This window comes from Podarcis muralis, chromosome 14, assembly GCF_964188315.1.
Source record: "Podarcis muralis chromosome 14, rPodMur119.hap1.1, whole genome shotgun sequence".
NCBI classification, from domain to species: domain Eukaryota; kingdom Metazoa; phylum Chordata; class Lepidosauria; order Squamata; family Lacertidae; genus Podarcis; species Podarcis muralis.
In genome coordinates, this window is record NC_135668.1 from 30,549,178 (window position 1) to 30,576,363 (window position 27,186).

General features: G+C 51.4%; 3 protein-coding genes and 1 pseudogene across 5 annotated transcripts in view; 1 reads left to right on the forward strand and 3 right to left on the reverse strand.

Moving 5' to 3' along the window:
- IL4R (interleukin 4 receptor) overlaps positions 1 to 3,079 on the reverse strand; it is a 10,453-nt gene extending 7,374 nt beyond the window's left edge. The window contains 3 exon segments of the mRNA XM_077918931.1: positions 2,228 to 2,807; positions 2,809 to 2,925; positions 2,927 to 3,079. Of these exon segments, the coding sequence (XP_077775057.1) occupies positions 2,228 to 2,807; positions 2,809 to 2,925; positions 2,927 to 3,079 (850 nt within the window).
- Positions 2,967 to 20,087, forward strand: NSMCE1 (NSE1 component of SMC5/6 complex). 2 transcript variants are annotated; one of them, XM_028706005.2, is made up of 9 exons: positions 2,967 to 3,240; positions 15,100 to 15,233; positions 15,906 to 16,049; positions 17,181 to 17,302; positions 17,734 to 17,811; positions 18,273 to 18,419; positions 18,538 to 18,654; positions 18,897 to 19,017; positions 19,781 to 20,087. In XM_028706005.2, exons 3-9 carry the CDS (start codon positions 15,920 to 15,922, stop codon positions 19,870 to 19,872), a joined length of 807 nt encoding a protein of 268 aa, XP_028561838.2. In that variant the 5' UTR covers positions 2,967 to 3,240; positions 15,100 to 15,233; positions 15,906 to 15,919; the 3' UTR covers positions 19,873 to 20,087. The 2 variants fall into 2 exon arrangements, with proteins under 2 accessions (XP_028561838.2, XP_077775282.1); XM_077919156.1 differs by lacking the exons at positions 2,967 to 3,240; positions 18,538 to 18,654 and having other exon boundaries at positions 14,269 to 15,233.
- On the reverse strand, positions 6,235 to 17,147 carry LOC114584289 (interleukin-4 receptor subunit alpha-like; annotated as a pseudogene). Its single transcript, XR_013390715.1, has 6 exons — positions 16,861 to 17,147; positions 13,077 to 13,193; positions 9,122 to 9,270; positions 8,586 to 8,751; positions 7,979 to 8,136; positions 6,235 to 6,731 (listed from the first exon to the last, which is right to left on the reverse strand). The product of XR_013390715.1 is annotated as an interleukin-4 receptor subunit alpha-like (transcript).
- Positions 20,088 to 21,101: 1,014 nt separating the features above from the next.
- On the reverse strand, positions 21,102 to 26,761 carry KDM8 (lysine demethylase 8). Its single transcript, XM_028706004.2, has 7 exons — positions 25,380 to 26,761; positions 24,763 to 24,932; positions 23,920 to 24,052; positions 23,479 to 23,520; positions 22,392 to 22,541; positions 21,790 to 21,882; positions 21,102 to 21,514 (listed from the first exon to the last, which is right to left on the reverse strand). Exons 1-7 carry the CDS (start codon positions 25,896 to 25,898, stop codon positions 21,350 to 21,352), a joined length of 1,272 nt encoding a protein of 423 aa, XP_028561837.2. The 5' UTR covers positions 25,899 to 26,761; the 3' UTR covers positions 21,102 to 21,349.
- Between the last annotated feature and the right edge of the window lie 425 nt (positions 26,762 to 27,186).

The window sequence follows — 27,186 nt, forward strand, 5'->3', positions numbered from 1 at the left end:
GGAAGTGTTTCCGTGTCTGTTCTGAATCTTCCAACATTAAGCATCACTAGGTGTCCTTGACTTTTAGCATTATGAGAGAGAAAATAAAACTTCCCTATCTCATCTCCTTATCTGCTGCTGCTTACCTGTCTAAAATTTCTAGCAGGCTTGTTCTACTTTTCCGCCACCCAAGCCACTCCTCTGCTTCTCACAGTGGAATCCTGGGCATGTCTACACAGAAACAATTTCCACTGAGTTCTGTAGCAACTTGAAGACTGAAAGGTCTATCATTCCAAAGCTTAGGGCCTTAGGCCAACAAGAAACTATTTCTTCTTCTTCCTGCAACAGACTAAGTGGCTCCCCCTGCTGGAACTTGCTGCGAAATGCTCAGCCAGGATTGCAGCTTGCGAGATGGCATCTTTGCCACGGTCTGCTTCCTTGCACCGCTTCTCCTGTTTCTGGCGTTCCTACAGCAACATGCCCCATTGACCTCCCTGCAACATGGCCCCATTGACCTCTCTGCTCCAGGCTGAGCCAGGACATCTCCAGCTCAGCTTGCGCAACCCTCCGGATGTTTATTTTCCTATCAAACACGCACAAGGCAGCTTCGCCTCTAGTTTCGGTTCCTCAAAAACAGCAGAGGGAGCAAACTTCCCTTTTCATCTTCAGCAGAAAAGCCATGAAGAAATGAAACAGACTAGATGCTCCCCAGGAGGTGAGGGGAGATGGGTGGCATCTGTCCCCCAAGGGAGAGGGAGCCCCTTCTTGCCAACCCAGCCACATTCCTACACTGACTCGGGAAACTCTCTCTCTCATTCCCCGTCCCGTGAAATCTCAGGGCAGACCTAGTCGACTCCCTCAACATGGAAGCAGCCATGAGGAAGGAGCACTCTGCCTCCTGTCCTCATAGTGGCCAACCAGGTGCCCCAAAGGGAAGATGCTCACAAACAGGAGCAACTCCCCCCACTGCTGTTTCCAGTAAGTGGCATTATTCAGAGGCATTTACTGCCTCTGATACTGGAGGGAAAACCATCATTGTGGCTAGTAGCCATTGGGAGACCTCTCCTCCACCTCTACTGTGGATTTGTCTCATCCTGTCTAAGTTGCCCAAGTGAGAAGCCATCACTGTCTCTTGTGGAAGTGAGTCCCATAATGTTTTAAATGTGTGGGGAAGACTTTATTTTTGTCTTCCAACATCCTTGGACGTTCACCTGTTAAGGAGGGAGGGGGAGAAAAACATCTGCCCAATATACCGTAAAAATTAAACTGTTGCACTACTAAAGAGAAGTAGGAAGGCTCTCCTGATGCAAACAGGGGGAAGACAGAGGGGAAACCCACAGACTCAAGAAAAACAATAGAACCACAGAATTGTAGGGTTGCCAGTGACCCCACCTAGCCCACCTGCCTGCAGTGCAACAACTGGGCTCCATGGCCTGGCTGGCAGACTGCTCCACCTCTACCTGCACCCCACTGGGAAAGCCTTCGCTCAGGGACAGAGCACCTGCTATGCATGCAGAAGGTCAAGGTTCAATCCCAAATGGCAGCATTTCCAGGGAAGGCTGGAGAAACCTTGCCTGAAACCCTGGAAAGCAAGTGCTTATAGTCCGTGTAGATCATGGGTAGGCAAATTAAGGCCTTCTAAATCCAGCCCGCAGACGGTCCAGGAATCAGCATGTTTTTACATGAGTAGAATGTGTCCTTTTATTTAAAATGGATCTCTGGGTTATTTGTGGGCCGTAGGAATTTGTTTCCTCCCCAAAAAAGTATAGTCTGGCCCCCCACAAGGTCTGAGGGACAGTGGACTGGCCCCCTGCTGAAAAAGTTTGCTCGACCTCTGGTGTAGAAAATATGGGCCAACCACCGAGGCCCCCCCCCCCCCCGGGCTGGACACTTACTGATGATGGCAGGAGGAACCTAGCCTGTTTATGGAGACAGGAGGATAAATGGGGTGTGTGTGGTGGGTGCCTGGCTTATTGTAGAGATTCAAAACTCTGCAACGACCGTCTTAAGGGTATGGTAGTAAAACCCACGGCAACCCCAGACCCAGCAAAACTTCTTAAACACCTCCTCACTAACCAACAATACCAGGAATTAAAGCCAGAAATCCTCCTGGCACAGGAGCCAAATCCTAGGGGTCTCCCTTTCCCACCAGTTGATGGGCGTTGCCTTTCAAATAGTGTGGGTGCACAGCATCATGTGATCGATTATGGGGCGGGGCTTAAACCCCCTTCCCCCCCGCCCCATTATATTGTATTCCACTTGGCACGCCTGCTTCGTGGAAACCTGACCCAAGCAAGCAACCCGCCCAAGCCTTGAAAAGCTTCCAGGCGGCTGAACCTCGGCAGGAGGGTCCCCGCCGCCCCTCGGGGAGTCTCTGGGTGCGCAACTGCTACGGCCGGGGGAGCCTCGCTCTCCGCTCGGCTGGCCGCGCCCGGACTCTCCCTATTGCTGCCGAGGGAAGCGGCTTTCCTCCGCGGAGACTTACTGTGCCAAAGCGAGCAGGCGAGGAAGACGAAGAGGAAGAGGAGGAGGCCGGGCTTACTCCGGGGACCCCCGAAACCCGTCCCGCCGTCGGCCATCCGGAGAGTCGGGAACGAAGGGCGCCGGGCCCTGCCGGGAAGAGGCAACAACGTCGAGCGGCCCGCTTCCCTCCTTCTGCCAGTGCCAGCCCGGCCGCCAGGCGCGGAGCCAGGCGAAGCGGAGCTCAGGAGACGCCCGCCCGCCCCCGCTTGGCTTGACCTGGCTGCCCGTAGTGCCGGAGCCCCTCCCGCTGCTGCCTGCTTGGGTGACGGGCTGCTCCACTCGGTGGGTGGGGAGGTAGGCCGGGCGTCCCGGGGCGGCTCTCTGAGCAAATTCGGCCAGCGCCCGCCTCGTCCCGCCTCCCCCGGGGTTCCGGCCAGCGCTCGTGCGCAAAGCGAAAGGGAATCCCGGAGGGGAGAGGGCCCGGGGAGGGGGGGGGCGGAGACCCGACGGCGACCGGGAGCCCTTCGCGACTCGCCGACTCCAGCCCCCTTGGGCCACGCGCCCTCCGCTGCTACGGCTGCTGTCCGGGAAGCGCTGGGTTACGCCCCGGCCCTCCTCCTGGGGCGCGGATTTGCATGCCGAGCCCGGCCCCTTCCCGCCTTTGCGGGGAATTCCCAGCCAGCCTGGAAGCCCTCCCTGGCGGGGCTCGCACCAAACTCGGCTACAAAAGACTGCGATCGGTGTCTCCTGAGCATGTGCAGAGTGCTCGCGGCGCGGGACGACCACGCCAGCCCCGTGGTATGTGCGCGCAGCCAAGTCAGTCCGGGCTCTGGAGTCGTGGCGCTGCAACCCTTTTGGTCTGTTTCAGCTGCAGCTGGGCTCATCTACTCTTATTACATTTCCTATAAGAGCAGGTGAAAGTTGACCAGGTAGATCATTGGAGGGGGGGGGGGGAGAAGCAGGAGTCTATAGGGCCCAGGAGGGGTGCTAAGAAGGAAGAGGTGGGTTTTTTGGAAGTAGAAAGGTAGGAAATGGCTTAACTGGTGCTTGCATCAAGGTTTCCACATGCACCTCCTCTTCCCACTGAACAGTACTGTCACTGGGATGCAGTTACTCATTGACAAGTTAGCCAGTGTGCTGGAGTGGATCTTCCTTATTTAGACCTTTTCTGTATTGCCTAATTATAGATAGGCAGCCACGCCACCTTATACTAAGTCAGACCATTGTCTACACTGATTGGCAATCGCTCCCCAAGGCTTTCAGGTAGGGTGTGTCTCTCAGCCCTACCTAGAGATGCTGGGGACAAAAATGGAATGGCAGAAAAAATTATTTGAGTACGCTGAGATGGCAAGTATAATGGGGAAAGTTAGGAATCATGGCCACCAAAAATTTAACACAGAATGGGACAAATACAGACAATGCCTTAAAGATCGTTGTAAACATCTGAAATCTGAAATGACTCCTGCCTGCAAGGTGACATAACTTATGGATATATTAAGGTAAAGGTAAAGATACCCCTGCCCGTACGGGCCAGTCTTGACAGACTCTAGGGTTGTGCGCCCATCTCACTCAAGAGGCCGGGGGCCAGCGCTGTCCGGAGACACTTCCGGGTCACGTGGCCAGCGTGACATCGCTGCTCTGGCGAGCCAGAGCCACACACGGAAATGCCGTTTACCTTCCCGCTAGTAAGCGGTCCCTATTTATCTACTTGCACCCAGGGGTGCTTTCGAACTGCTAGGTTGGCAGGCGCTGGGACCGAACAACAGGAGTGCACCCCGCCGCGGGGATTCGAACCGCCGACCTTTCGATTGGCAAGCCCTAGGTGCTGAGGCTTTTACCCACAGCGCCACCCGCGTCCCTTATGGATATATTAGATAAATACAAATTAGATGTTATTCAATAAGCAGTTAATATAGAATTGTAGAGGACCCACGTTCAGGTGGAGGGAAGTCTTGTTACTTTACTATATTTTTGATGGAGAGTGATAATTGGGATGTATACTGAAAAATCAATAAAGATTAAATGCAATTTTTAAAAAAATAATAATGCTGGGGACTGAACCTGGAACCTTCTACATACATACAAAGCAGACACCACTGAGCTGCAATGACCCTTCCCTGACTACAGTGGTACCTCAGGTTACAGACGCTTCAGGTTACAGACTCCGCTAACCCAGAAATAGCATCTCGGGTTAAGAACTTTGCTTCAGGATGAGAACAGAAATCGTGTGGCAGTGGTGCGGCGGCAGCGGGAGACCCCATTAGCTAAAGTGGTGCTTCAGGTTAAGAACAGTTTCAGCTTAAGAACTGACCTCCGGAACGAGTTAAGTTCTTAACCAGAGGTACCACTGTATATATAAAAATAACTATGTGAACATATCTCTAAAGCAGTATGCTGAAAGCGACAGGTATTACAGAACCACACAATAAAACCATCAGGACTAGTTTCTGATAAATAAATGCTGCTATCAATTCCTTCACCTTCGGATACATCTCCCCACTCAACCCCTCCCACCAGCCTGGGCTCAAACAAACAGGTCACTCCAAAAACCTCAGAAGAAAGGGGGCTTCCTGGAACCTGCTGACACTGCCCTAGTCTTGCTTTTACGAATAGACCCCATGCAGACTGTACTGTGTCCTGTTCAGCACTCAGCTTACTTGCACTGCACACACCCGGGTCCAGGAGGCAGCAGGTTTCGTTTGGTGACTTTCCCGTTGGGTCCAAAGGGTGGTGCATAAAACGTGAGTATAGGGGTGTCCTTTCCCTGGCCTCTGCATCCCTCTCATCCAAGGACCTTGAGCCACTTGCCATTTCTCAAGCTAGCGTACTTCACAGGGTTTCTGGGAAGGTAAAAGAGGATTCTCGCATGCACAGCACCCCCAGCTCCTCAGAATGACCTTGCTCCCCTTCACCCCACACCCCTCGTTCTGGCCTGAGTTGCAGTTCATTTCAGTGTTATTGCAGGTCAGCATGTATCTGTGAGAAACAGTGGTTTGGTATCTGTCCATCTTCAGGCGTGTTCTTGAGGGACTACGTGGCACAGAAACACACATGCACAACAAAGCCTGTGTCATAGCTGTCAATTTTCAGATTTGAAAATAAGGGATCAGCAGCCTCACCTGTCCCGGGGACAGTTTACGGGATATCTAACAATCCGGGATAGCAGCGGGAAGCGGCGCTGGAATAAGGGAATTTCCCGCAAAAAAAAGGAAGGTTGACAGCAATGGCCTGTGTTAGTGTACTCTTTAATATAGTTCAGTCCAGGTATGAGGTGGGAGCCTTGCAAAGCTTGTGCTGCCTGCCAAGTCAGTTCCTGGAAGGGGTAGAGGCATAGGGGGCCCAATGAGCTATTCCTTCCAAATCAACTTTAAGGGTGCCAAGCACAACTCCCTTGGACCTCTGTGTGTGAAATTTGGCAGGCTTCATCCCCTGAAAAGGGGATGCTAAGCTCACAGATTCCACCCATTTCTGCCTGAAAGGAGAAAAGGGTTAATAATTTGGTGCTCCCCTAGTATTGTTTTCTGTTATCAGCACCCCAATTTACAATAGCCCGATATTGGAAACAAAAGTGTAATTAAAGGCACTTCAAGGATAGACACTTTTGGTGATGTTGGCTTCCTTTCTTTTCCTTTATAAACGAGACGGAAGATACTTTTATTCCACTTTCAACACAGGAATCTCTGTGGAGAGGCTACTTGAATTGATAATACATAACTTATTGCATGTGCACTATGTACTACGTATGGAATTTAATAAGAATGGACCACTGGACAAGTTAATGTAGTTGTGTGTTCTTGTCTTTATTTAAATGAGAAACAATAAAAATCATTGGGGTGACTTCAGAAAGAGGTATTGTCTACAGCAGAGAATTGCACTGAATGAAGTGAGAGGCCTGCATATTAATTTGATGTCTAGCTGACTGGAAATGCAAGACCCCAGCAATGTGAGAGAAATGCTGTCGCTCACTCAAAGGGGCCGGATGATGCACAAATGTTCCTGTGGGTGGGGTCGGAATATTTCACAAATCCAGAAGGTTTACTAAATCGAGAAATAAAGAGCCCACAATGTGGAGCCCAGAACACACAGGGATGGCAACACATTGCTAATAATAAACAGGTGCCCTACCCGATCCACCCAGCTGTTTTCCAACTTATCGGGATGCTCCAATCACTCCAGGTGTTCCCGAGGAAATAATTTTTCTGGCGCACTTTAGCAAAGTGGATCGTTGCTGGCATGAGACTCCCTATGGCGATTTTAAGTTGCATGTCCGTCGTCATGCGTTTGCGTGCCTTTGGAGGGGGGGGGGGAACCGAGAAGCAAACAGGTTTACATTATGTGGTCCTTCCCACACCACAGGAAAACACTGGGAGGGGGTTCTTCTGGTGAGTGGAATTCTTCTCTTTCTCAACTTTCTATGGAAGGAGATAATTTTGGCATATGGTAGAAAATTGCTTTTGGACTCTTATGTACCAATGGACAAGGGAATGAAAGCTTTGTAGATGAAGTCAAAGGGCTTGAGACCAAATGACAGAAGGCTCCAGGGCAGAAGAATCTCCTTCCCTTCCTCCTGAGCCTGGCCATTTCTCACCTGAGGGGTGGGGGGGACAGCCACAGCCAGGGACCTAGGGCTGGGCTCATTCCTCCATCCAGACAAGGAAGAAAAGATGCAATTCAGCCTAGCCAAAGAACTAGGAGTGTGTGGAACAGTAATGGGGCGGTGAAAGAGGCCTGGAAGGCTGCATCTGCCACCCCTTCCCCTAGGTTCTGTGATCCAAAGGAAAGCAATGGCTTGGGGCTGGTGGCCCTGATCTCAAGCCAGTCTACTCTGAGAAGTCATAAAAGCCAACCCACTGTTCTTGTGTGTGCCCCACTTGTGAGGGGCATAAAATCATCTGCCAAATATATTGTTATAGATTTAGGATAAACCCTAAAAATTAAGAAATGCTACTCCTGTAGTGATGGCTGAAAACCACATATACTCCCCTTTTCTCAAATGCAGCTCTGCACACTGGTCTGCATAGGCAACTAGGGCAATCTGCCTGTCTATTTTGCCACAAAGGGCAGCTGAACATATGTATTGTTGTGTGCATATGGTGGTGGTGGTGGTGGGGGGCAATGACTTTCACTAGAACAAATGGATTCTGTGAATGGTCCTTGATAGACATCAGAGAGACCAATGAAGGCACTTTCTCATGCAGAGCTGCCCAAAGAAAGTGTCATGGAAGGGCAGGGAAGATGCCATGTCAACCAGCATGAGGCAGAGCAGGGGGGTGGGGAGAGGGGTATTCTGAAACATCAACCTCTGCTCAGGACACATAAGGTCTCCCCCCGCCCCCCCCCCAGTCTATGTGGTTGTTTTAGTATTTTTAATTTTTGTTTTAATGGCATTGTTTTAACATGGATGAGCTTACCACCCTGGGTTCCCTTTGGGAGGAAGGGTGGGATATAAATGTAATTAACTGATTAACAATAATAAATTTGCAGCACTATTCCAGGTGATTGTAGAGAGAGGAGCATGCTGGGAAGGTGTGCCTACCTTGTCCTCCAGCATGCCTTCTTGCCCAAAGGCAACTTCATAGTCTGTTTCCGAATTTTTATGGAGAATGCTCTCTTCATTATAGCCATCTTCCCAGGTGAGGATGTATCCGCCATCCCCCATCTTAAGTTTCAGGTTGACAGGCTGTCGGGGTTTCACTGCATTCGGGAAGAAGACAACAAAGAGAAGGATGTGGGGAGGCAAAAGGGGCCCCTGCTCGCCTCTCAGGGAAGACAACACGGGCCTCTGCTTTGTAAGGAAGGGCTGGTCAAAGCGGCAGACTTTTCACCCTGGAGGACAGACCTCAACCTCTCCAAGTTCTCTCCAGAACTGGAGTATCCCCCTCCAGGCACCTGAAGAAGGGGGCTCTCCATTGCCAAGGTTTCTGCCACAATAAACCTGCCACTGTTTAAGGTGGTGACTTTGCATAACGTACTAAGGCGGATGCAGGAGTGGCTAAGGAAGGTCTCTCAGCATTGATTGGTGCTAATCGTGAAGACAAATGATCTGTGCCCACCACACTTGTATTCTGCTACTCTTGTCTTGTTCTTCAGATCAGCCTCTAAGGATGCACAAGAAGGATCTTGCAGACCAAAGGATCCCTTACCAATTTTACGAAGGTCCTCAATCTTCGTCTTCCAGATCTTTTTCCCATTGGCCTCCAGCGAGAAACGATACTTGAAATTATTCCGTACTTCAGACCGAATGGTGCAAGTACACTTGGGGGTCACATCCAGGCCTCTCTTGTTCTTAGGAGAACACTCCCATGATTTCTTGGAACAATGGCAAGACTTAAAAGATGTTTTCAAAGTAGACAACACTCGGATTATTTCTGCCACAGCCTTGATTTGGGAAAGCTCAGCCCAAGTGAGAGAGGGGCTTTGCAATGCCTCCAGCTGCACCAGGCTGTGGATTCCCCAGGAAAAGTTGCAAGCGTGCCAGACGACATAAATCTGTGCACCTTGGAAGTTCTCCAACCACAAGTGGTCCAGTGAAAAGTAGAATGAGAAACCCTTTGGATTCTGCGTTTCTTATTCTGAGTTTGGAAAACTCACAGGGGTAAGGAGGGTACCACCAGCCCCCAAAACACCCAACAGAGGAAAGAGGAGATCGGGTGGCAGTTCTCACATTTCATAGCATGACCTACTTTTGGCCACTGAATCGATTATTCGCTGCAACACGCAGGAGGAACTTCTTGGGGCAGTCGGTAGAGGCGTCCACTTCCCAGGAACAACCCACTTCGGAGTCATAGTCTGTGAAGCAACGTGGCTGGATGTCCTTTGAGGATATGGCTAGAAAGAAACAGAAGAGTTTGCTTGAGTGCCAGACTGACACCAGCTGTTGTGCGTCATCTCCAGATTTTCAGAGGAAAGCAGTGTAGGAATGTTTTACTCAATGCAACTTACATATTCAGAGGAGGCCTAGCCAGAAAGGGCCTCTGCAAAGTCACACTTTGGCCCTCCAAGACTCCACTGCAGAAAGGGATAGAATCTCTGCTCCTGTTTTTCAGGCAGAGCCGTAATTACAGGGGGGCTAGCCAGGTTTTTTTGCCCTGAGTGAAGCCTCCAAATGGGTGCCATTGAGGCTCTTAACCTGTGTGTGTGTGTGTGTGTGTGCCAAGCTGTGTCTTTGACAAGGGTGAAATAAAGCCTAGATCTGAGTCTGGCCGAGGGGGACCTTGTGTGTGTGTGTGTGTGTGTGTGTGTGTGTGTGTTTTGTGTGTGTGCATGTGTGTGTGTGTGTGTGTGTGTGTAGTTTAAAAAAAATACTCCTGGGGTAGAGAATGCATTTTGTCTGAGTCTGGAAAGCTAACTCTGCCTCTGCCTTAGAAAAAAGACCTTCCAAGGACAAGCCTTAAATTTCTATGTTGACTGCTGCTTGTTTTTCCTCCTCCGGGTACATTGGGTTGCTCCCCTCAACGTTTATAAAGCTCTCCTAAGAACATGAAACTAGCCCTGTCACTTGATCAGGCCAAAGGGGCTCATCTAGTCTAGCATCCTGTTCTCTCAGATGCCCCAGTGGGAAGCTTGCAAGCAGTATTCAGACACAAGAGACTCTCTACCTCCTGTGGTTTCCTGCAAATGGGATTTGGAAGGGTTTCCATGTTTTGATTAGAGGCAGAGTATGGTCATCATGGTGGTAGCCACTGACAGTCCTGCCCTCTTTGAAATTGGATTAAAGCCATCAAATTTGTTGGCCATCATTGCCTCCTGTGGGAGCAAGTTCCACATTTTAACTCTGTGCTGGATGAAGAAGTTCTTCCTTTTATCTGTTCTGAATCTTCCAACATTAAGTATCACTAGATGTCCTTGACTTTTAGCATTATGAGAGAAAGAAGGAAACTTTTCTCTATCCAGGTTCACTCCCCCTGCTTTGCAAAATGCGCAGGCAGGACACAGCTTATCTGAGCTAGTGGTGCCCCTCGGTTCATTTCCTTGTCTGCTTCCTTGAGCCACTTCCTATGCAACACAGCTGTGCTCCAGATTGTGCCACGACATCTCCAGCTCAGCTTACTCAGCCCTCCGGAAATGAAACAGCCACAGGACTAGCACCTTCCCCCCCCCCCGCCCCGGAGGGAAGGGGCAGTGTCTGTCTCCCAAAGGTGAGAGGCCCTTCCCAACTGCCCAGCCGCTCTCCTGTACTGACTCTGGGATATCGATCTCTCTCTCCTGCATCCCCTGAAATCTCAGGGTGGACCAAGTGGACTCCTTCAAGATGGAACTGAACAAAGCTCTGGTAACAAGGAACCGTTTTAGGGGGCTTTACATTTGGAGTTGTCGCACGTTGAAATGTTAGGAGCTCGCTGCCCTGGGAATTTTATTGAAGCATGGGAAAGCACAGCACGGAATAAATAAAACCCTTTCCCCTTCATGATCACCTAAGTGTGGATCTCCAAATTCTCCCCCTCAATTCCCTGAGCCCTCCCCCCCTTGCTCTTGCTCCCTACCATAGGAGCCAACTCTAAGGGGCAGAGGGCGCAGAGGGCGCTTAATAAAATATTTGAGAGGGCTTAATAAAATATTTGAGAGGGCTGCGCTCCCCCAAGTTGATGGGTAAAGGTAAAGGGACCCCTGACCATTAGGTCCAGTCATGGCCGACTCTGGGGTTGCGGCGCTCATCTCGCTTTATTGGCCGAGGGAGCCGGCATACAGCTTCAGGGTCATGTGGCCAGCATGACTAAGCTGCTTCTGGCAAACCAGAGCAGAGCACGGAAACGCCGTTTACCTTCCCACCGGAGCGGTACCTATTTATCTACTTGCACTTTGACGTGCTTTCGAACTGCTAGGTTGGCAGGAGCAGAGACCGAACAACGGGAGCTCACTCCATTAGGCTCTGTGGTTTAACCCACAGCACCACCCGTGTCCCTGAAGTTGATGGGTATTGCCATTCAAATGGTGTGGGTGCACTGGATCATGTGATCAATTATGTGGGGTTTGGGCTCCCCCCCCCCGCCATATTTTATTCAAGTTGGCAACCCTGCTCCCTACCATGGGAGTGGCCAGGCTTTATGTTGGGGGGGGGCAGAACCTGGGTTACTTTTTATTGATTTACTTTATTTAGGGGGGCAGCTGCCCCCCCTTTTGCTATACCCATGCTACCCACTGGACTTTCTCCAAGAGGGCAATTCACTCAGCCCAGGAAACAGGCAGCATATATGCCACCCTTTTCCCCACACTCTCGGAAATCTCTCTCTCTCTTCTTCCATCCCCTGAAATCTCAGGGCAGACCAAGTCGACTCCCTCAACATGGAAGCAGCCATGAGGAAGGACCACTCTGGCTCCTCTCCCCATACTGGCCAACCAGATGCCCCAAAGGGTAGAAGCTCACAAACAGGACCTGGGCACAGCAAGAGCAATTGACCCCACTGCCGTTTCCACTAAGTGGCATTACTCAGAGGCATTTACTGCCTCTGACACCGGAGGGAAAACAGTCATCGTGGCTAGTAGCCACTGACAGCCCTCTCCTCCTCCTCTTTCTGCATGAATTTGTCTCATCCTGTCTAAGTTGTCCAAGTTAGATGCCATCACTTGTGGAAGAGAGTCCCATAATGTTTTAAATGTGTGGGGAAGACCTTGCTTTTGTCTCCCAACACCTAGCTTCCTTGGACGCCCCCAATGAGTTCGTCTGTTAAGGAGGGAGGGGAAAAAACAACATCTGCCCAATATACCATTGAAGCAATGGATCCAAACTACAAGAAAGAAGATTCCACCTAAACATTAGGAAGAACTTCCTGACAGTAAGAGCTGTTCGACAGTGGAATTTGCTGCCAAGGAGTGTGGTGGAGTCTCCTTCTTTGGAGGTCTTTAAGCAGAGGCTTGACAACCATATGTCAGGAGTGCTCTGATGGTGTTTCCTGCTTGGCAGGGGGTTGGACTCGGTGGCCCTTGTGGTCTCTTCCAACTCTATGATTCTATGATTCTACCGGAAAAATTATACTGTTGCACCACTAAAGAGAAGTAGGAAGGATCTCCTGATGCAAACAGGGGGGAGACAGACGGAGCACCCATGACCTCAAGAAAATTCATAGAATCACAGAACTGTAGGGTTAGTGACGTCACCTAGCCCCTTTGCAGTGCAGGAATCACAGCTAAAGTGCTGCCATTCAGTGTAGATAATATGGATAATGAAACTTAAGACCCCAAGTCATTGCCCCCCACCCTCGCACACCCAATGACTATGGTTGGATGTATGCTGATGGTGGTGAGAGGAATGCAGCCCGCTTATGGAGAGGGGAAGAAGTGGGGCTGGATGATGGGTTTCTGGCTTATTGCAGAGTTTCAAAAGCCGCTTTTTAAGGCAACGGGTCTCCAAAGGTGGCTTCCACCATGCAGTCATAAAACCCAGAGCAACCCAGACCCAGCAAAAAGGCTTAACTCACTCCCTCACCACCCCCAACAATACCAGAAAAGCAGGCCTCCTGGAAACCTGACCCAAGCAGCCTCAGCCCATTTCAACCCATCCAAGCTTTGGAAATCGTCCAGGCAGCTGAAACCTGGCAGGAAGGTCTCCGCCGCCCCTCCTGGCCTCGCTCTCTGCCCGGCTGGCTGCCCAGCTGCCCTCCTGCAGAGGGAAGCAGCTTTCCTCCACGGAGACTTACTGTGCCAAAGCGAGCAGGCGAGGAAGACGGAGAGGGAGGAGGAGGCAAGGCCTCTGGGGCCCCCCGAAGCCCGTCCTGCCCATCCGGAGAGCTGGTGATGGAATGTGCCTGGCCCTGCTGGGAAGAGACAACAACGTTAATGCCTTTTGAAAGCCTTTTGGCTGCCTCCAGATGCGTGCATGTAGAGGTAGACTGCCACAGGCAATGGGGGCTCTGCAGGCTCGGCTGAACCCTATAGCGATCTTCACTACGGAACGCCACCCGCTTACCTGTGTGAAGGGATTAGGGAGCCCCCCTTTTATTCAAGGCCCAACTGAGAGCAAGGCCCAGCCCCTTTGCAACAGTCATAGCCAGCATCCAACAGGCAAAAGCCACAAGACATTGGCCAGTCGCCCAGCTGTGGCCAACCACTTGTCCTGCCCTTCAGGCCTTCGGCTTCTATGAGTAGCTGGGAGGGGACTGGGCCAAGGGGGCTCAGATGCTAGGGCCCCAAAACACTCACCACTACTGACCCCCTTTCCATGTGGCTTTCTGGGTCTCTTTGCTTTGCTGTACTTGCCGCTAATGCTGCCTGGTCGCTTCTACAGGGAGGCTCAGCCCGGGGATTTTGCTGCCTGGGGCACAGCAGCAGCAACTCAGTGTATAGCACCTCTGAATGTGGACAGAGCTGGTTTTAAACTTAGGAACCTTTTATTTCAGATTAGTAGGCAGAGCAGCTCCCAATAGAATATAACAGCCATGGAGCAGGTTTCTAGAGCTTTTTGAGAGATGGAGGAGTGAGGGATGGTGTTTTTCTGATCAAATCCCCCTCATGCACAAGTCACCCTCTTTCTCTCCCAGCCAACTCAGGCGAGAAAGCAGATGGTCCTCTGCTAAGTTGCTACTACAATTTAGAGACCCCCCTTTGTTTTGACTGCATTTTTCTCAAACAAGCAATTCAATGCTTCAGGAGCCTGGATAGCAAAAGTTGAACCACATTGCAGTGCTCTCTCTCACACACATTCACTCACCAATACGAGTGGATGGAACCTCCATTTTCTCAGCCACAATGTCACCTGATGGTAATAATAATAATAATAATAATAATAATAATAATAATAATAATAATAATAATAATAATAATTTTTTATGGTTGCCCCAGGCACTCTGAGTGGCTTCTAAGAATTATAAAAGCATAATAAAACATCCAACATTAAAACCTTCCCTATACGGGTCTGCCTTCTAAAATTCCCATAGTTCTTTATTTCCTTGACACCTGATGGTGTTCCACAGGGTGGGTGGCACTACCAAGAAGGCCCTCTGCCTTGTTCCTTATAATCCAGGAGTGCCATCTTAGCCCCACAACCATAGGTGCCATGCAACGTGCATGGCCCTGGTGCTGCTATTTGTGGGTGCCTGGCCCCTTCATGGGGAATTTTGCCGGTGCTGAGGCACCCAGAGCCCCGGGGGAGTCGGCACCTATGTTTTATCTTCACTTCTCACAGTGTGGGAACTTCCAGAAGGCCCTCAGAGCTGAATGCTGGGGGTGGAGACGCTCCTTCAGGTAAACCGTTTAGGGCTTTAAAGGTCAGCATCAACACTTTGAATTGTGCTCGGAAACGTACCGGGCACAATACGTGTATTATGGCTGGGCAGTATTTGCATCAGGTGGTTTTTTTAATACGTGAGGGAAAATAAGCCTGAGCCCTGACTTTGCAGTGACTTTTCCTTCAAGGGTGGAACTGCGACCATTCAGAGTTATATTGAAATCCTGGGTGTCTGAGCCCACCCCACGCCCTTATGGGGCGGGCAGCACTATCTCCCCCCCTCTCCCCAAAAAACACCTAAATGAACCAGGACGCTCCTTCTACAAACCATGAGCGTGCCCCTCTCTACTTTGTTATCTTGAGGCCCTGCACTTCTCCCTGCTCCAAACGTCAATCCGGCTGTGACTTCGCTCATTGGCTAAGAGCTCCGAGAGGGCGTGGCCATTATTGTCGGAAGCTCTTTTCTCCCGCGGTTTCTTTTCTCTCCTGTTCTTCAGCTCTAGTTCTCCGCTAGGTGAGCAGTGTCCGAGGGACAGGCGCGCTCGCCTACCCGCTTCCCTCTTCATTTCTCCCCGAGTGGTTGCACTCTGCCCACGCTCAGAGGCTTCTTTCCGGGTCATCCCCAGCCAAGGTAGGCAGCGTCTCACGCGCAGGATTCACGTGTGTTCGCGCTCGTCGGGAAGGCAAAGTGGCTTGCGGAGGGCGGGTGCTGGGAAAGGCGGCGCTCCCTCCCTCCCTGACAGGGGCCGACACACCGGAAACTGGGCAGCTGCAACAGCAGCAACAACCCCAGGTGTGGCGGAGCAGAATGCCAAGACAATCTTACTCGGCTACGAGTGATCGCCAAAAACATGAAGAAGTTGCAAGGCTGGAAGCGGCTCCCCCCCCCCCCCCGACATTTGCAGAGGAGCCCCCTCTAAGCCGTCAGCAAAGGAGACCCAAAGTACATTAAAAATAATAATTAAACGCAACCCCATAAAAGTGAACGTAGCAATTGTTTTGTGTCAAGGAAGCCTTAATTTCAAAGGGAAGGGGTGTGTTGGGGTTTGTGATTTATTTATGGCATATTTTGTATTTTTATCTTGCATTTTTATGCTGTGAACCGCCCTGGGATCTACAGAGTATGGGCAGTATACAAATTTGAGATTTTTTTTTTTTTTTAAAAAAGGCCATTCTGCACAGTGAGCTTGTTGGGGAGCCTGCTGGATGAGACCGAAAGGATCCCCAGGAGGAGGGAGAGGAAGAGGGGGACAGGAATGCTGTTCACGGCCCTGTTATCTAGCTGTTTTTCTCCATCCTGCAGTCCTGAACTTGGCCATGGCCCTGGCCCTGGGCACCAACCTGAATGATGCTCACCGCCAGTTCCTGCAGGCCTTCCTAACTCTAGGCTTTGTGGAGAGGCCTGAAGCTGCGAAGCTACACCAGTTGTACTGCCAGCTGCACAAGGGTGAGTGGGGGAGCAAGTCCACTGGCAGAGATTAATAGAGGGCTGGGTAGCAGGCTAGTCCTCAGGAGGGGAAAAGGAGGCAGGAAGGGCTGTGTGGGTATAAGTAAAAGCTGTGCTAAGTAATCTTGAGACTCAGCCCCTCTCCCCACATTTGATCCTTTTCTGCTCTTTGACAAGCTGAGCAGGGAAGGGGGTGGTGGCATTATGGCGTTCCCCTCCACTATCATGCTCTCCTGTGTGCTCTTAAGCTGTCCCATCTTTCCATTCCATCTTCTGCTGAGTTCAGTGCAAAAAGTCAGCTGTGTATGTGATGCTCAGGTGTAGAGCACAGGGTGTGTGTGTATGTAATTTGTCAGCGAAAGGATCCACAACCTTTCTTCCTTTCCAGGGCTCCAGGGATTTCTTTCACCTGGATCAGTGCCAGTGTCAGAACTGAGGCAGGAGAGGGAGACTGAAGGGGACCCTCCCCTCCCCTCCCTCCCTCCCTCCCTCCCTCCCTCCCTCTGTGTGTGTAATGAAGAGCCTCTCAGGGTCTGGCAGTGCCCCCTTTCCACCCTCTGCCTCCAAGAGTTAGCAGTCACGGGTGTTCGGGCTTTTTGTTTCTTTAAAAGCAAGCAGAACTGTAGGCCAGCTGGACCCTAGAGAGATGATAGTTTTAGCTGAGATTTATTTTTTTTAAAGTGATTTTAAATTACAATTTTGGGGGGGGGGATGACTAATAAATATGCATGCAGGTCCTGTTTCCCAACACTTGCTATGCAAAAATTCACTTATCCAAACATGAGGAGTTAGTACCCAAAACTATACACACCTCAGATTCATATATCCAAACAGCCAAAGTCTGCCTGCTTCCTTATTTCCTTACTTGTTTGTGCTTTGATGGTCAGCGACAGCCATTTTCAGCCAGAAACCAGAGAGGGTGGGGGAGAGGGATCAGAAAAACCAGTTTTTTCTTTGCTGGTCGGCTGCAGCCATTTCAGGAAGAAAACATGGATGGGGGTAGGGAGAGAGATTGGATAAATCATGGATTGGAAATGTTCCCGTAGGAATCAATGGAAATTGTGAACTTGTTATGTGACTGCTCTCCTTTTCCTTATATTCTCACCTCTCTTTTTCTTCCCTCCTGCACAGTCCATTATGTACCTGATAAGCTGGATGACTTCATCAACACTTTGAATGGTCAGCTGCAGCCTTTGTCTTTGGAGATCAGGAAAGGAGTATCAGAAGAAAATGGGAGAACATATTATGCTTTGGTAAGGCAGGGTTGGCTGTCACCTGGTGTCTTTTCCTTGTAATTTGAAATTGGGAAGGGTGGGATCTGGGGAGAGTCGCATGCTGCTGCTGGATCACAGTGTCCCCCTGACAAGGAATCCAAGAGGCACACCCTTCCCCTCATTCTACACCCTTGCTGGATGGTGGCAGGACTGCTCCAGAGGCTGGAGGCTCTGCCACAGGAACTGAGATGAGCCAATAGCTGCAGGAATAAAAAAGGAGCCCAGCAAGGGGATTCCCGGTGCAGTGGGGTGAGGCTTGGTGCTTGCCTCCTTCGAAGAAGCTTTGCCCATGGGAGGGGCCAGCCACGTCTGGGCTGTGGCTGCCAGGGAGACAGTGTCAAAGAATCCTCTTGGCTTGGAGCTCAGAGGCTGCCCGGTGTCTCCTTTATCACACTTGCTTCCTCCCCCAGGTGAATCTGGCTGAAACTGAGATCACCCTAATGGCAAGCGACTACTCTGAAAATGAGCTGGAATTGTTCAAGAAAACAGTAAGCATGGAAACCTTGAGTGCGCAAACGTGGCTGAATCTGTAGCAGATTGCTGCCTGCCTACCTGCTGGCCAGCCTCCTAAGTGGCCCAGATTCAGTGGCCCCCAGTAGCCATGGGGGGGGGGGGACTCACTTTCTAGACTTGGCCTCTGCTCCACAGCCTGTCCATGATTTGGGAATCTCACGGGTCTTGGGAGGGTGAAATGCAGCCCTCTGCATCCAATGTGCTTAATGCAGTGTTTTTTTCTGGGGGTACACAATACTGGCACCTTCCCCCATGTTAAAAGTGCGGTATTTACTTCATGGTGAGTACCGGCACCTTTTTGCCTTAAAAAAAAAGAGAAGCACTGGCTTAATGAAATAAAAAGTCAGGAGTCCACTATCCTCCTGCTAGCTGGCCAGAGGGACGTGGCCCCTGTGATGTCCTTTGCTCACTTAGGAAAGGGGTTTTCCATCTGCAGATGGATCTGATTGTGCTGTCTAGCAACGGCTTTGCCTCCTCCACGGAGATCCTGAACCTGGCTGACCAGCTGAAGCCAAAGAAGATGAAGAAGGTGGAGGCTGAGCTAGTACTGCAGCGCCTGGTACAGGATAAGTGGCTCTCCGAGGTACGGGAATGTGGGTGGGGAGCTGGAGTGGGCAGGTCCACTTGGGCCCCCTTGCCTTCCCTTGATGTGGGGGCGGTTGAGCCACAAGGGGCATAACTGGACCTCTGCTCTCTTGCAGAAAGAGGGAGAGTACACTTTGCACCTGCGCTGCGTCCTGGAGCTGGAGCAGTACATCCTCCGCCACTACCAGGACTCTGCCCGCAAGTGCCACGTCTGCCACAGCCTCTCCATCCAGGTCAGGAGGCCCACATCAGCTGGTGGTGTATGTGGGATGGGCAAGGCTTGGGGATGGGGGAGCAGTGGCCAGGAGTTCCCCTGTGCAGTGCCACCTCTCCTGCAGCTTAAAACCAGCCTTGTGGAGAGGCTGATTAGTGTTAACACCCTTGGCCTCCAGGAGCCTTACTGCTGCTCAGCCCTGAGGCTGGTCATCTTACAAAGGCCACCTGCCTCCCATTCACAGCAGCTTTTCCCTTTCAGAGCCAAGTCTGTGAGGACTGTGGAATCACCATGCACTTGCCTTGCCTTGCCAAATATTTCCAAGCCCAAAGGGAACCTCGTTGCCCTAACTGCAAGCAGTTCTGGCCGCACCAGATTCCAGGTAACACCCCTGAAGAGTGGCTCCCCAGAAAAACATGACCAGTTTCGTGCCAGGGGTGGGAATGGGGAGACAGCAGCCTGCTCTCCTTCTGGTTCACTGCCTGCCTTTCAGGACATTCTGCGATTAACCCAAGGACTTCTTTGCTTTAGTGAACTGGCGATACAGCTTCTTGCATATGAGATAAAGAGAGGCTCATTTGTGTACAGTGGTACCTCGGGTTACATACGCTTCAGGTTACATACGCTTCAGGTTACATACTCTGCTAACCCAGAAATAGTGCTTCAGGTTAAGAACTTTGCTTCACGATGAGAACAGAAATTGTGCTCTGGCGGCGCGGCAGCAGCAGGAGGCCCCATTAGCTAAAGTGGTGCTTCAGGTTAAGAACAGTTTCAGGTTAAGTACGGACCTCTGGAACGAATTAAGTACTTAACCCGAGGTACCACTGTAGAATGTATTCTTCTAGATTTTTAGCAGACCCCCCTCTCAAAGTTCACAGAAAGCCCACCCTCCCGAAAGCAGCTAGCAAACTAGAGCCAGATTTCATCTCATTTCATGGATTCTATTTCTTGCCCTCAGGCTGGGAGGGAAAAGGATCTCTGGTGGGTCGGGCTTTCTTTTGTCCAACAGGGAAAGTTCTGCCTGTCAGAAACTGGTACATAAATGGGTCGAGGGTGAAAGTGGAGGTGGGAATGGTCCCAAAGGCCACGGTAAGGTAATCAAACTCTTATTCAGCCCATTCTGTATTTTTCCATCTCCACCACAGAGATCAACCTACCAGGACCTTCTGGGCTCTCAAGCACTCCACAGGAGACCCGGAGGAGTGCCGCCTCCCCAATGGCCCAGAGGCGGCAGTAAGAGTTCTCCAGGCCCTTGTTGGAGAAGTACAGACAAGCAGCTGTTACTGGGGCCCAGCACAGCTGCTCTATATTTGCGTAATTTAAGTGTCTGAACTGCATATATTGTGATATATTTTTTTCCTCAGGATCCAGCCTGTCTCACAATTTTTTCTTTCCTTTTTTACTATTTATGTAAAGCTTTTTTAAAATAAAAAAATACGGGGTTTTTATTTATTTTCAAGCCATCAAAGCACATACAATACCTTTCCTGGCAACTGCATGACCCTATATTTAGCAAAGTTTTTAAAGGTCTTATGAGGGTGACTGGGCCTCAACTCTGCTCCTTCCCAAAGCTGTCCTCAGTATCTTTTTGTTTTTGAAAGATAACGTAACCCTCTCGGAACACCATAACTTGTGAGCATCTCAAGAAGCTGAATGTTGCAGGATTCAGGACAGACTGTTTCATGCAACACATAGTTAAAACACTCTCCTGCAGGAGCCAGTGAGGGCCAGCAACCTAGAAGGCTCTAAAACAAGAGGGTCACCAATGGCTACTAGCCAGGACGGCTAGGCTCTCTCCTTCTACATTTCGTGGCAGCAATGCTTCTAAAAATCAGTAGCTGGCAGGCACAGGAGGGGAGATTTGCTCTTGTCCTTGGGTCCTGCTTGCGGGTTTCCCATTCAGATGTCTGGTCAGCCACTATGAGAACAGGAGGCTGCGCTAGATGGGACACTGGCCTGACCCAGAAGGCTCTTCATGTTCTCATGAACAAAGGAAGCTGCCTCAGGCCACATCAGAGCAACACTTGTGACAGGCAGCAGAGTTTCCAGCAGGGGTTGTTCCTAGCCCTACTTTCAGAGGGCATAGATTTAAAGAAATCGCAATTCCTGCTTGTAACTTGCATTTGTGAGGTTGGTGAGGGCATGATGAATCTACAGAGAGACTTCCCTCCGCAATGACTAAGGACTTCTTTGCCCATCTTGCACAAGATCTGAGCCCTTCAGACTTTGTAAAGCAGTATTATAGAATCAGAATTGTAGAGTTGGAAGGGATCCCAAGAGTCATCTAGTCCAACCTGCAATGCAAGAAACCTTTTGCCCAACACGTATTGCAGGGGCTCTAGTCATGAGTGCATCAGTTCTATTAGAGCCTCCACCAAGAAAATAGAATCAAAATGGTGAGTTTTCTGTCTCCCTTGACCAAGCAGGTTGTGCTAGACCAGCAAAAGCAATTGAATTCACAACACATAATTTAAATATTAATTTGTATTCTGTTGTCCTTTGAGAAAAGTTTTAAGAGAGCCCTTTTTAATAAAACCCAAAGAGGGACAAGTCACTATTTTAGCCCCTTCAGAAAACTGCATCTTTGATGCCCTTGATCCTCAACCACAGCAGTTGAACTGTGTGTCACAGCCCTTGCTGCTTCCTGGCAGCTCCTTCCTTCATCTTGCCTGAAGTCCCTGAGCAGAAGAGTCCTCCCTTGTTCCCAGCAGACGCTACGACCACCAGAAGCTGACGGAGAAACTTGTGTCCAGGGACCGCACATAGTGCCAGTAGCTAACTGGGATGAACAGAACTTCTCCAGGGCTCAAGATGCAATCTTGAAATGCAGCTGCTTTGAAGTTGGGGAATTTCACCAAGTCAGGGTCTTCCACATCCACCTGGAAATGAAAGAGAAAACGCTGTCTTAATATAATTCAGACAGGACTATCCATGGTTGTCTCATTCTTTGCACCAAGAGGCTTACAATTTAGGTGACAGGAGAGAGGGGCAGGATGTGGAGGGAAGCAGGGAAGAGGAAGAGGTGAGTGTTGGGAGCTTGGCTGCAGTTGGGGATGGGAAATAGGATACGGTGCCAATTTTTAGGGTGAACATGATTTGCTTCATGGAATAATTCAGCCCCCATTAAGAGGGACCGACTTTACTGGGTGCCCACCTGGCTGGTGTTGTGAAGGAGGTGGCCTTCATGTGGATAAAGGTTTTCAGATTCCTGAGGAGAATACAGACGGACATATTTCCGTCCCATTACCTGGACAAAGGAATGTTGAAACATTTGTCAATAATCCAAGCTCAACTTTTCTAACTAGGATTCCTTTGCTTGGTGTCCCGAGTGTGCCCTGACACACAGGATTTCTGCAAATGGGGTCTGATCAGCTTCTTGCCATCATTTGCAGAAAAAGGAGCCCAGACATTCCCGTCCAAAGTTTGCAGGCCAACAATAGGCACTCTCCCCTGCCCCAGTGCCTTTCTAATTTCAGTTCTCAGCACTCCCTCTCTGCTTTTCTCCTTGACAGCCCATCAGCACCTCAGTCCAGCTGAGACAGGGAGCCCATCAGCATCAGCTTCCCAAGCTGGGCTATCTGGCTGCAGACAGCCTTCCCTGGGCAACTTCTAGAGGGACGCTTCTCTGGTGACTGTAGAGTCACCATAGAACAGGAAGCAGCCTCCCTTGAAAGGCAGGAGGATACAGAAGTCCTGCCTCTGATTGGCAACTGCCCTCCTTACCCTCCGCACCGCAGGCTGTCACGGAGGCCCTACCTGGACTAAGAAGTTCTGCTGCGGGTCCTGATGCAGAGGGGACACAGTCCCTGGTGGACCAAACCAGGCGTTGACAGTGATGTCCTCTTCGTCTCCTTCACCCAGGCAGCAATAGTCAGGGACGCCAATATCCAGCTTCAGCTCTGGGATCTGGCAGCAAATTGGTTAGAAAGAAAAGTGGGGAAAGAGGTTCTCATCGTACACTAGCTTGACATTTATTTAAAGCATTTATAACCTGCCGTCTATTTTGTTTGTGATCTTCGGATGAAAAGTGGCAAATAAATAAAATAATAATAATCCAAAGATGGCTCACAGCAACCATTAAAACAAGACCACAAGATAAGAGATGATGAGGCAAAGGATGGAAACAGAAAAAGGTGGAGTTTCAGGCATCAACCACTTGGGCAAAGCAAATGCCTGCAGAAAAGGGAAGAGGCTTTGCAAAGTGCCAGGAGGCAGCTATCAAGGAAGAGGCAAGATGGGTCAGAGCACAGAAAAGGCCTGATCCTGCACCTCAGCCAAGGCTCTCTTTACTAGTGTGGGTGGCGAAGGGACAGCATTCAAACCAAACAAGATCTCCCTATGTTCCAGCATTAGTTGTTATGGGGATTCTCTGCTGGGGCCAGGTTGGGGGGGAGCTGCTCTATACAGTCTTGGGTTCCCTCCTCCCCTGCTTCCTCAGGACATCAGGAGAACAGCTGGCAACAGGATGTTGGCTGGCATTAAACAACATGAGTTTGATTAGCTAGAAGTGACTCAGTGGGTTTTGGCAGACGGCCCACCTAGAGTCAGGAAGGAGTTTTCCTACCAGGTGGATTGGACACCTACGAGAGGAGAGGTCTACTGTGATGCAGCCCTTTGCACACGTCTCTGAAACCTGTTTGGCCCACGTGCCTTTTCCCATGGACTGTGGAGGATGCCTGGGGTGGAGTTTCCAGAGAAATGCTTCCCTGAAAGGCATGGGTGGCACTTTGGATCATTTCCAGATATGAAATTTTGGGGGTGGGAAATTCACTGCATTCTGGTGAACCCGGCATCTGATTCCTCCCATCAAATAGGAACTAGAAGAACTATCCCTTTGGTTTACCTGGTCAAAGAGCTGGTGCTGAGCAAGGTATCCCTTGTGGTCCTGCAAACAGAAGGGGGGGGGGACAGAGAGAGAGGAGTGAGTGGAAATCCTCTACATACAGAAAAGTCAACTGAACAGCAGCAAACAATTTGGTGGGGAGTCCAGAGCCCCAGCCCACAAACTCTACCACTCACTGGTCAGCTCCCTGCTCCCTACCCCAAGGAGCTCTGCCAGGCTTGCCCTCCCTTTCCCAGTCTCATTGCAGCCTTCCATGTTGCTCAAAAGCTGGCAGGTGCTCACATAAATAAGTTCACTAATATTTTATTTAAGGAGACACCTTTCCTGCTTGCTGGGTTCCCAGGGCGGAATACAACAATGGAGTTAACACAAACTCAACCCAGCATAATTTGTCCTGCCCTTCCCAGCCAGGTTGTTTTGTGGGAGGGAGAAGATCCAGACCTCATTCTCAATATACTGTCTGATGAAGTCATCCACGGTCATGAGGGTCTGGGACCACTCCTCATCTGTGTAGCGCGATCCAAGCTCCACAGGGACTGTGCGGCTGCCGGCCACCTGGCGGATGTAGCTCACGCTGCAACAAAGGAAGAAGAATCAATGGCAGGGCTCTCTCTCTGTGTGCCCACCCTGTTTCCAAAGGCCGTGTTCCCTCTTCCTCAGGCAGAGTGGTTTACAGTTCTTTTTGTTCTTTCCTCTCCTACATGGGGGAAGTGCCAGCGGGAACTTGCAACACTTTGTGTATTTTTTGAGTATTTGACCTGGCTGGCTCAGGGCACCGTCTAGTAACTCACAGATGAAGTTACTTCTGTTACAATCTGCCTGTGATTATACATTTTGGGATTATCTGCCTTCCCTCGGAGGAACTTTGACCTGAATAGCAAGCAGGCAGAGGGAAAGGTCAGTCTGGTGTCATTTCCGATCCTTCGCTGTGTTTTCCTGATAGCACGAGTTCTGATCCACTCCTCTGTGAACCCCCTGGAATTTCACTGTCAGGCTTGCCAGGGCAAATATTATGGTAGCCAAAAGCTAAACTGAGCACAGGCAAAAATCAAGCCCTGCGGTTCCAGCAGTGCAGAATGCAGGCCCAAAACAGGCTTCTTGACTTTAGCTCAGGGGCAGAGAGAGCATCCTCTTACAGAAGACAAACTGGAGAGGATGCATGATGTCAGGAGCCCCTCCAGCCCCACACCCAATAATTTGGCAGCAGATGCTGCCTCCATTGGGCAAAACCTTTCCCTGTCCTGGAGGCAGCCACCCACCCTCTACCTGCTCCCTTGCCCTCACCTCCACTTTCTCAGGCAAGGCCAGTGGTCCACAACCCCCTCCAAGACAACTGGCTTTTGAGGGGTTAGGTAACTGTCCCGGAAATGTTCCAGCGATGGGCAGAGAAGCTGTGGGACAGCAGTTTCTGGGGCTATAGCAGGGGCTGCTGGGGTGAAGTCCGTCCGGATTTTCTGCAACAAGGAGCAGGTGGTTAGTTCTGCTTCTTGTTTCACTGGCAGGGGGCTCAGTGTGATTTGGCCCCTCCGCCCCTGCACACACTGGCAAAAGGAGGGCTTAATCTGCTTCAGTCCTTGAGGTGTGCCAAGGGAAAAGGCCATCACTGGCCATGAAATGGGCTCTACTGTGCGGGAGGCGGCAATGCTTCTGAGTACCAATTGCTGGAGACCGCAGAAGGGGGCTGATCTTGAGCTGGGGTGCTGCTTGTGAGGGAGTGGGGGCTTCCCCTTGGGACACCCGACTGGGGGACCTGGCTGGCCATCCTGCAAGAACAGGAGGCTGCAGTAGACGGGCTCGCCTTTTGTTCGATCCAGCTGCAGCGAGGCTCGCCTTCGAGGAGAGGGGAGCTGTTCTTGCAGACGGGAAGGGGGTGGGCAAGGGTGCCCTTTGCAAGCTGGTACCTTCTTCGGGGGTGCTCCGGCGCGGGCTGTCGCTGCTGGCTCCTCGGATGGCAGGTGCCGCTGGAGGACGGGGACCAGCCTGCCCAGGACGTGGTCCAGGACAGGCGCGCCGAGCAGGAGGCTCAGGTCGCATAGGCGCAGCGCCTCCCGACTGGCCCCTCGTGCCCGGCACAGGCTCAACACGCGGAAGAGGCAGCCCAGCGCCCACGCCCGCCGCCACACGCCGCTCACCGCCCGCCACGGGCCCACGTGCAGCCGCTCCCAAGAGTAGTCGCAGACCTGCTCGCCCAGCTCCAGGCAGGCTCGGCGGGCTCTCTCCGAGCCCAGAGACTCCTCGCCCGCATCGCCCGGGTACACCAAGGCGGCCGCCTCCTCCAGCAGCAGCGCCACGCGGGCCCCCTCCGCCCCCAGCCCCAGCGATCCCAGCCCCAGCCCGGCCCGTGTGCTCGGGAGCAGAGCCCGCACCGCCGCCCAGCAGGCGGCAACACTTGGTGCCTCCTGCTCCGAAGCAGCAGCCATGGCCGGGCCCGGCGGGAGGGAAGGAGGCAGGGAGAAGAGAACCACTCGGGGGCCACGAGGAGCCCTCTCACTAGAGGTGAGCTGTCCCTGGACAGGGAAGCTCCATGCCACCCGGCGGGCGGAGGAGCTGGGCCGCTGGAAGTAGACTGCCCCTGGACAGGGAGGCTCTACTTGGCTGCGCAGGTATCTTTCTCACCTCCCGCCACACGCCTGCGCAGAGCAATGCCGGTTCTCTAGAGCACAGAAACAAACACAATCCCGGTTTGGGGGTGTGGGACTTCCGGGTTCCACATTTCGCAAGCCGTGATCAAGCGTTTCTAAGTGTTTCTTACAACAGCCCTGCAGTGAAGTTCAGTGCTAATCTTACGACGGCGTCGCAAATCCAGGCACCGCGGGAAACCAAAACGCCTCCAAAGATGAACAAGCAGAAATGTGTACTCTGCACGGGAGTAAGTTTATGGGTGCGTTCTCACGCATCCCGCGCCTGCGCAACGAGAGCGCCCTTTCCCTTTGCTCCGCCCACAGGCGTGCCCGGCCTCATTTCCTCTAAGCTCACGCGCGGCAGGGGCCGCTCGTTTACCGTAGAACTGCAAACGTATAGACTAGCCGTGGGGAGAGCGGCTTCCGGGATCAGGCGTCTTGTCCTCCCCAACCGACAGGAGAGGCGGCTCCACTCGGAGTCCATCCATGTTTGTTTTCTTGGCCGCCTGTTTATTTGTAACATTTAAAACATTCGCCCGGCCTCTGAAAATGCAAACGCAGCCCCTCGGTATTCTCCCCACATTTCGGACCAAGGGAGGGCTGCCGGGGCACGACAGCCTTGCAGTGCAGTCCACCCTTGAGTGCCTGTGCACGCGAAGCAAAGGGGCAATGCTGCAGCCCTGCGCGAAGCCTCTCCCTGTAGCAAAAAGGCCCCCTACCCCCGGCAGCGGTTCTGCCCGGGCTCAGCATCGGGCACCCCCCTTCCCCGCCAGAGGGTCGAAGGCGTCGACCTCCCGCCCTCGGCTCCTGCCCCGGGCTGCCGCTCCCCCCCCCCCCCGAAGTACAGTAGAGAGACGGACAAATCCCGACCCCCTCCTACTGCCAAGTCCCTCCCCCCATATTAATTTGCAGGCTAGCAGCGTATGTTTAGAATCTTTTTGCTGAAATAGGTTTTTTAGCTCCATTTTATTGTATTTTGTTTGTATGTTTTACGTACATCGTCCTGTGCTCATCTGAGGAGGGATGGTGAAAAAATAAAGCAGACCAGGCTTTCCAGGGCGTTGTATTGAGGCATTATTTCCTTGCT

What these genes read in the sequence shown, in the direction of transcription:
- NSMCE1 (XM_028706005.2), top strand. Translation starts at nt 15,920, where the DNA reads ATGGCCCTGGCCCTGGGCACCAACCTGAATGATGCTCACCGCCAGTTC. An exon ending in GCCACAGCCTCTCCATCCAG is followed by an intron (nt 18,655 to 18,896) that starts GTCAGGAGGCCC and finishes TTTCCCTTTCAG; the next exon opens with AGCCAAGTCTGTGAGGACTG. An exon ending in CTGGCCGCACCAGATTCCAG is followed by an intron (nt 19,018 to 19,780) that starts GTAACACCCCTG and finishes TCTCCACCACAG; the next exon opens with AGATCAACCTACCAGGACCT.
- KDM8 (XM_028706004.2), bottom strand. Translation starts at nt 25,898, where the DNA reads ATGGCTGCTGCTTCGGAGCAGGAGGCACCAAGTGTTGCCGCCTGCTGG. An exon ending in CCGGAGCACCCCCGAAGAAG is followed by an intron (nt 24,933 to 25,379) that starts GTACCAGCTTGC and finishes TCCTTGTTGCAG; the next exon opens with AAAATCCGGACGGACTTCAC. An exon ending in AGCACCAGCTCTTTGACCAG is followed by an intron (nt 22,542 to 23,478) that starts GTAAACCAAAGG and finishes ATTTGCTGCCAG; the next exon opens with ATCCCAGAGCTGAAGCTGGA.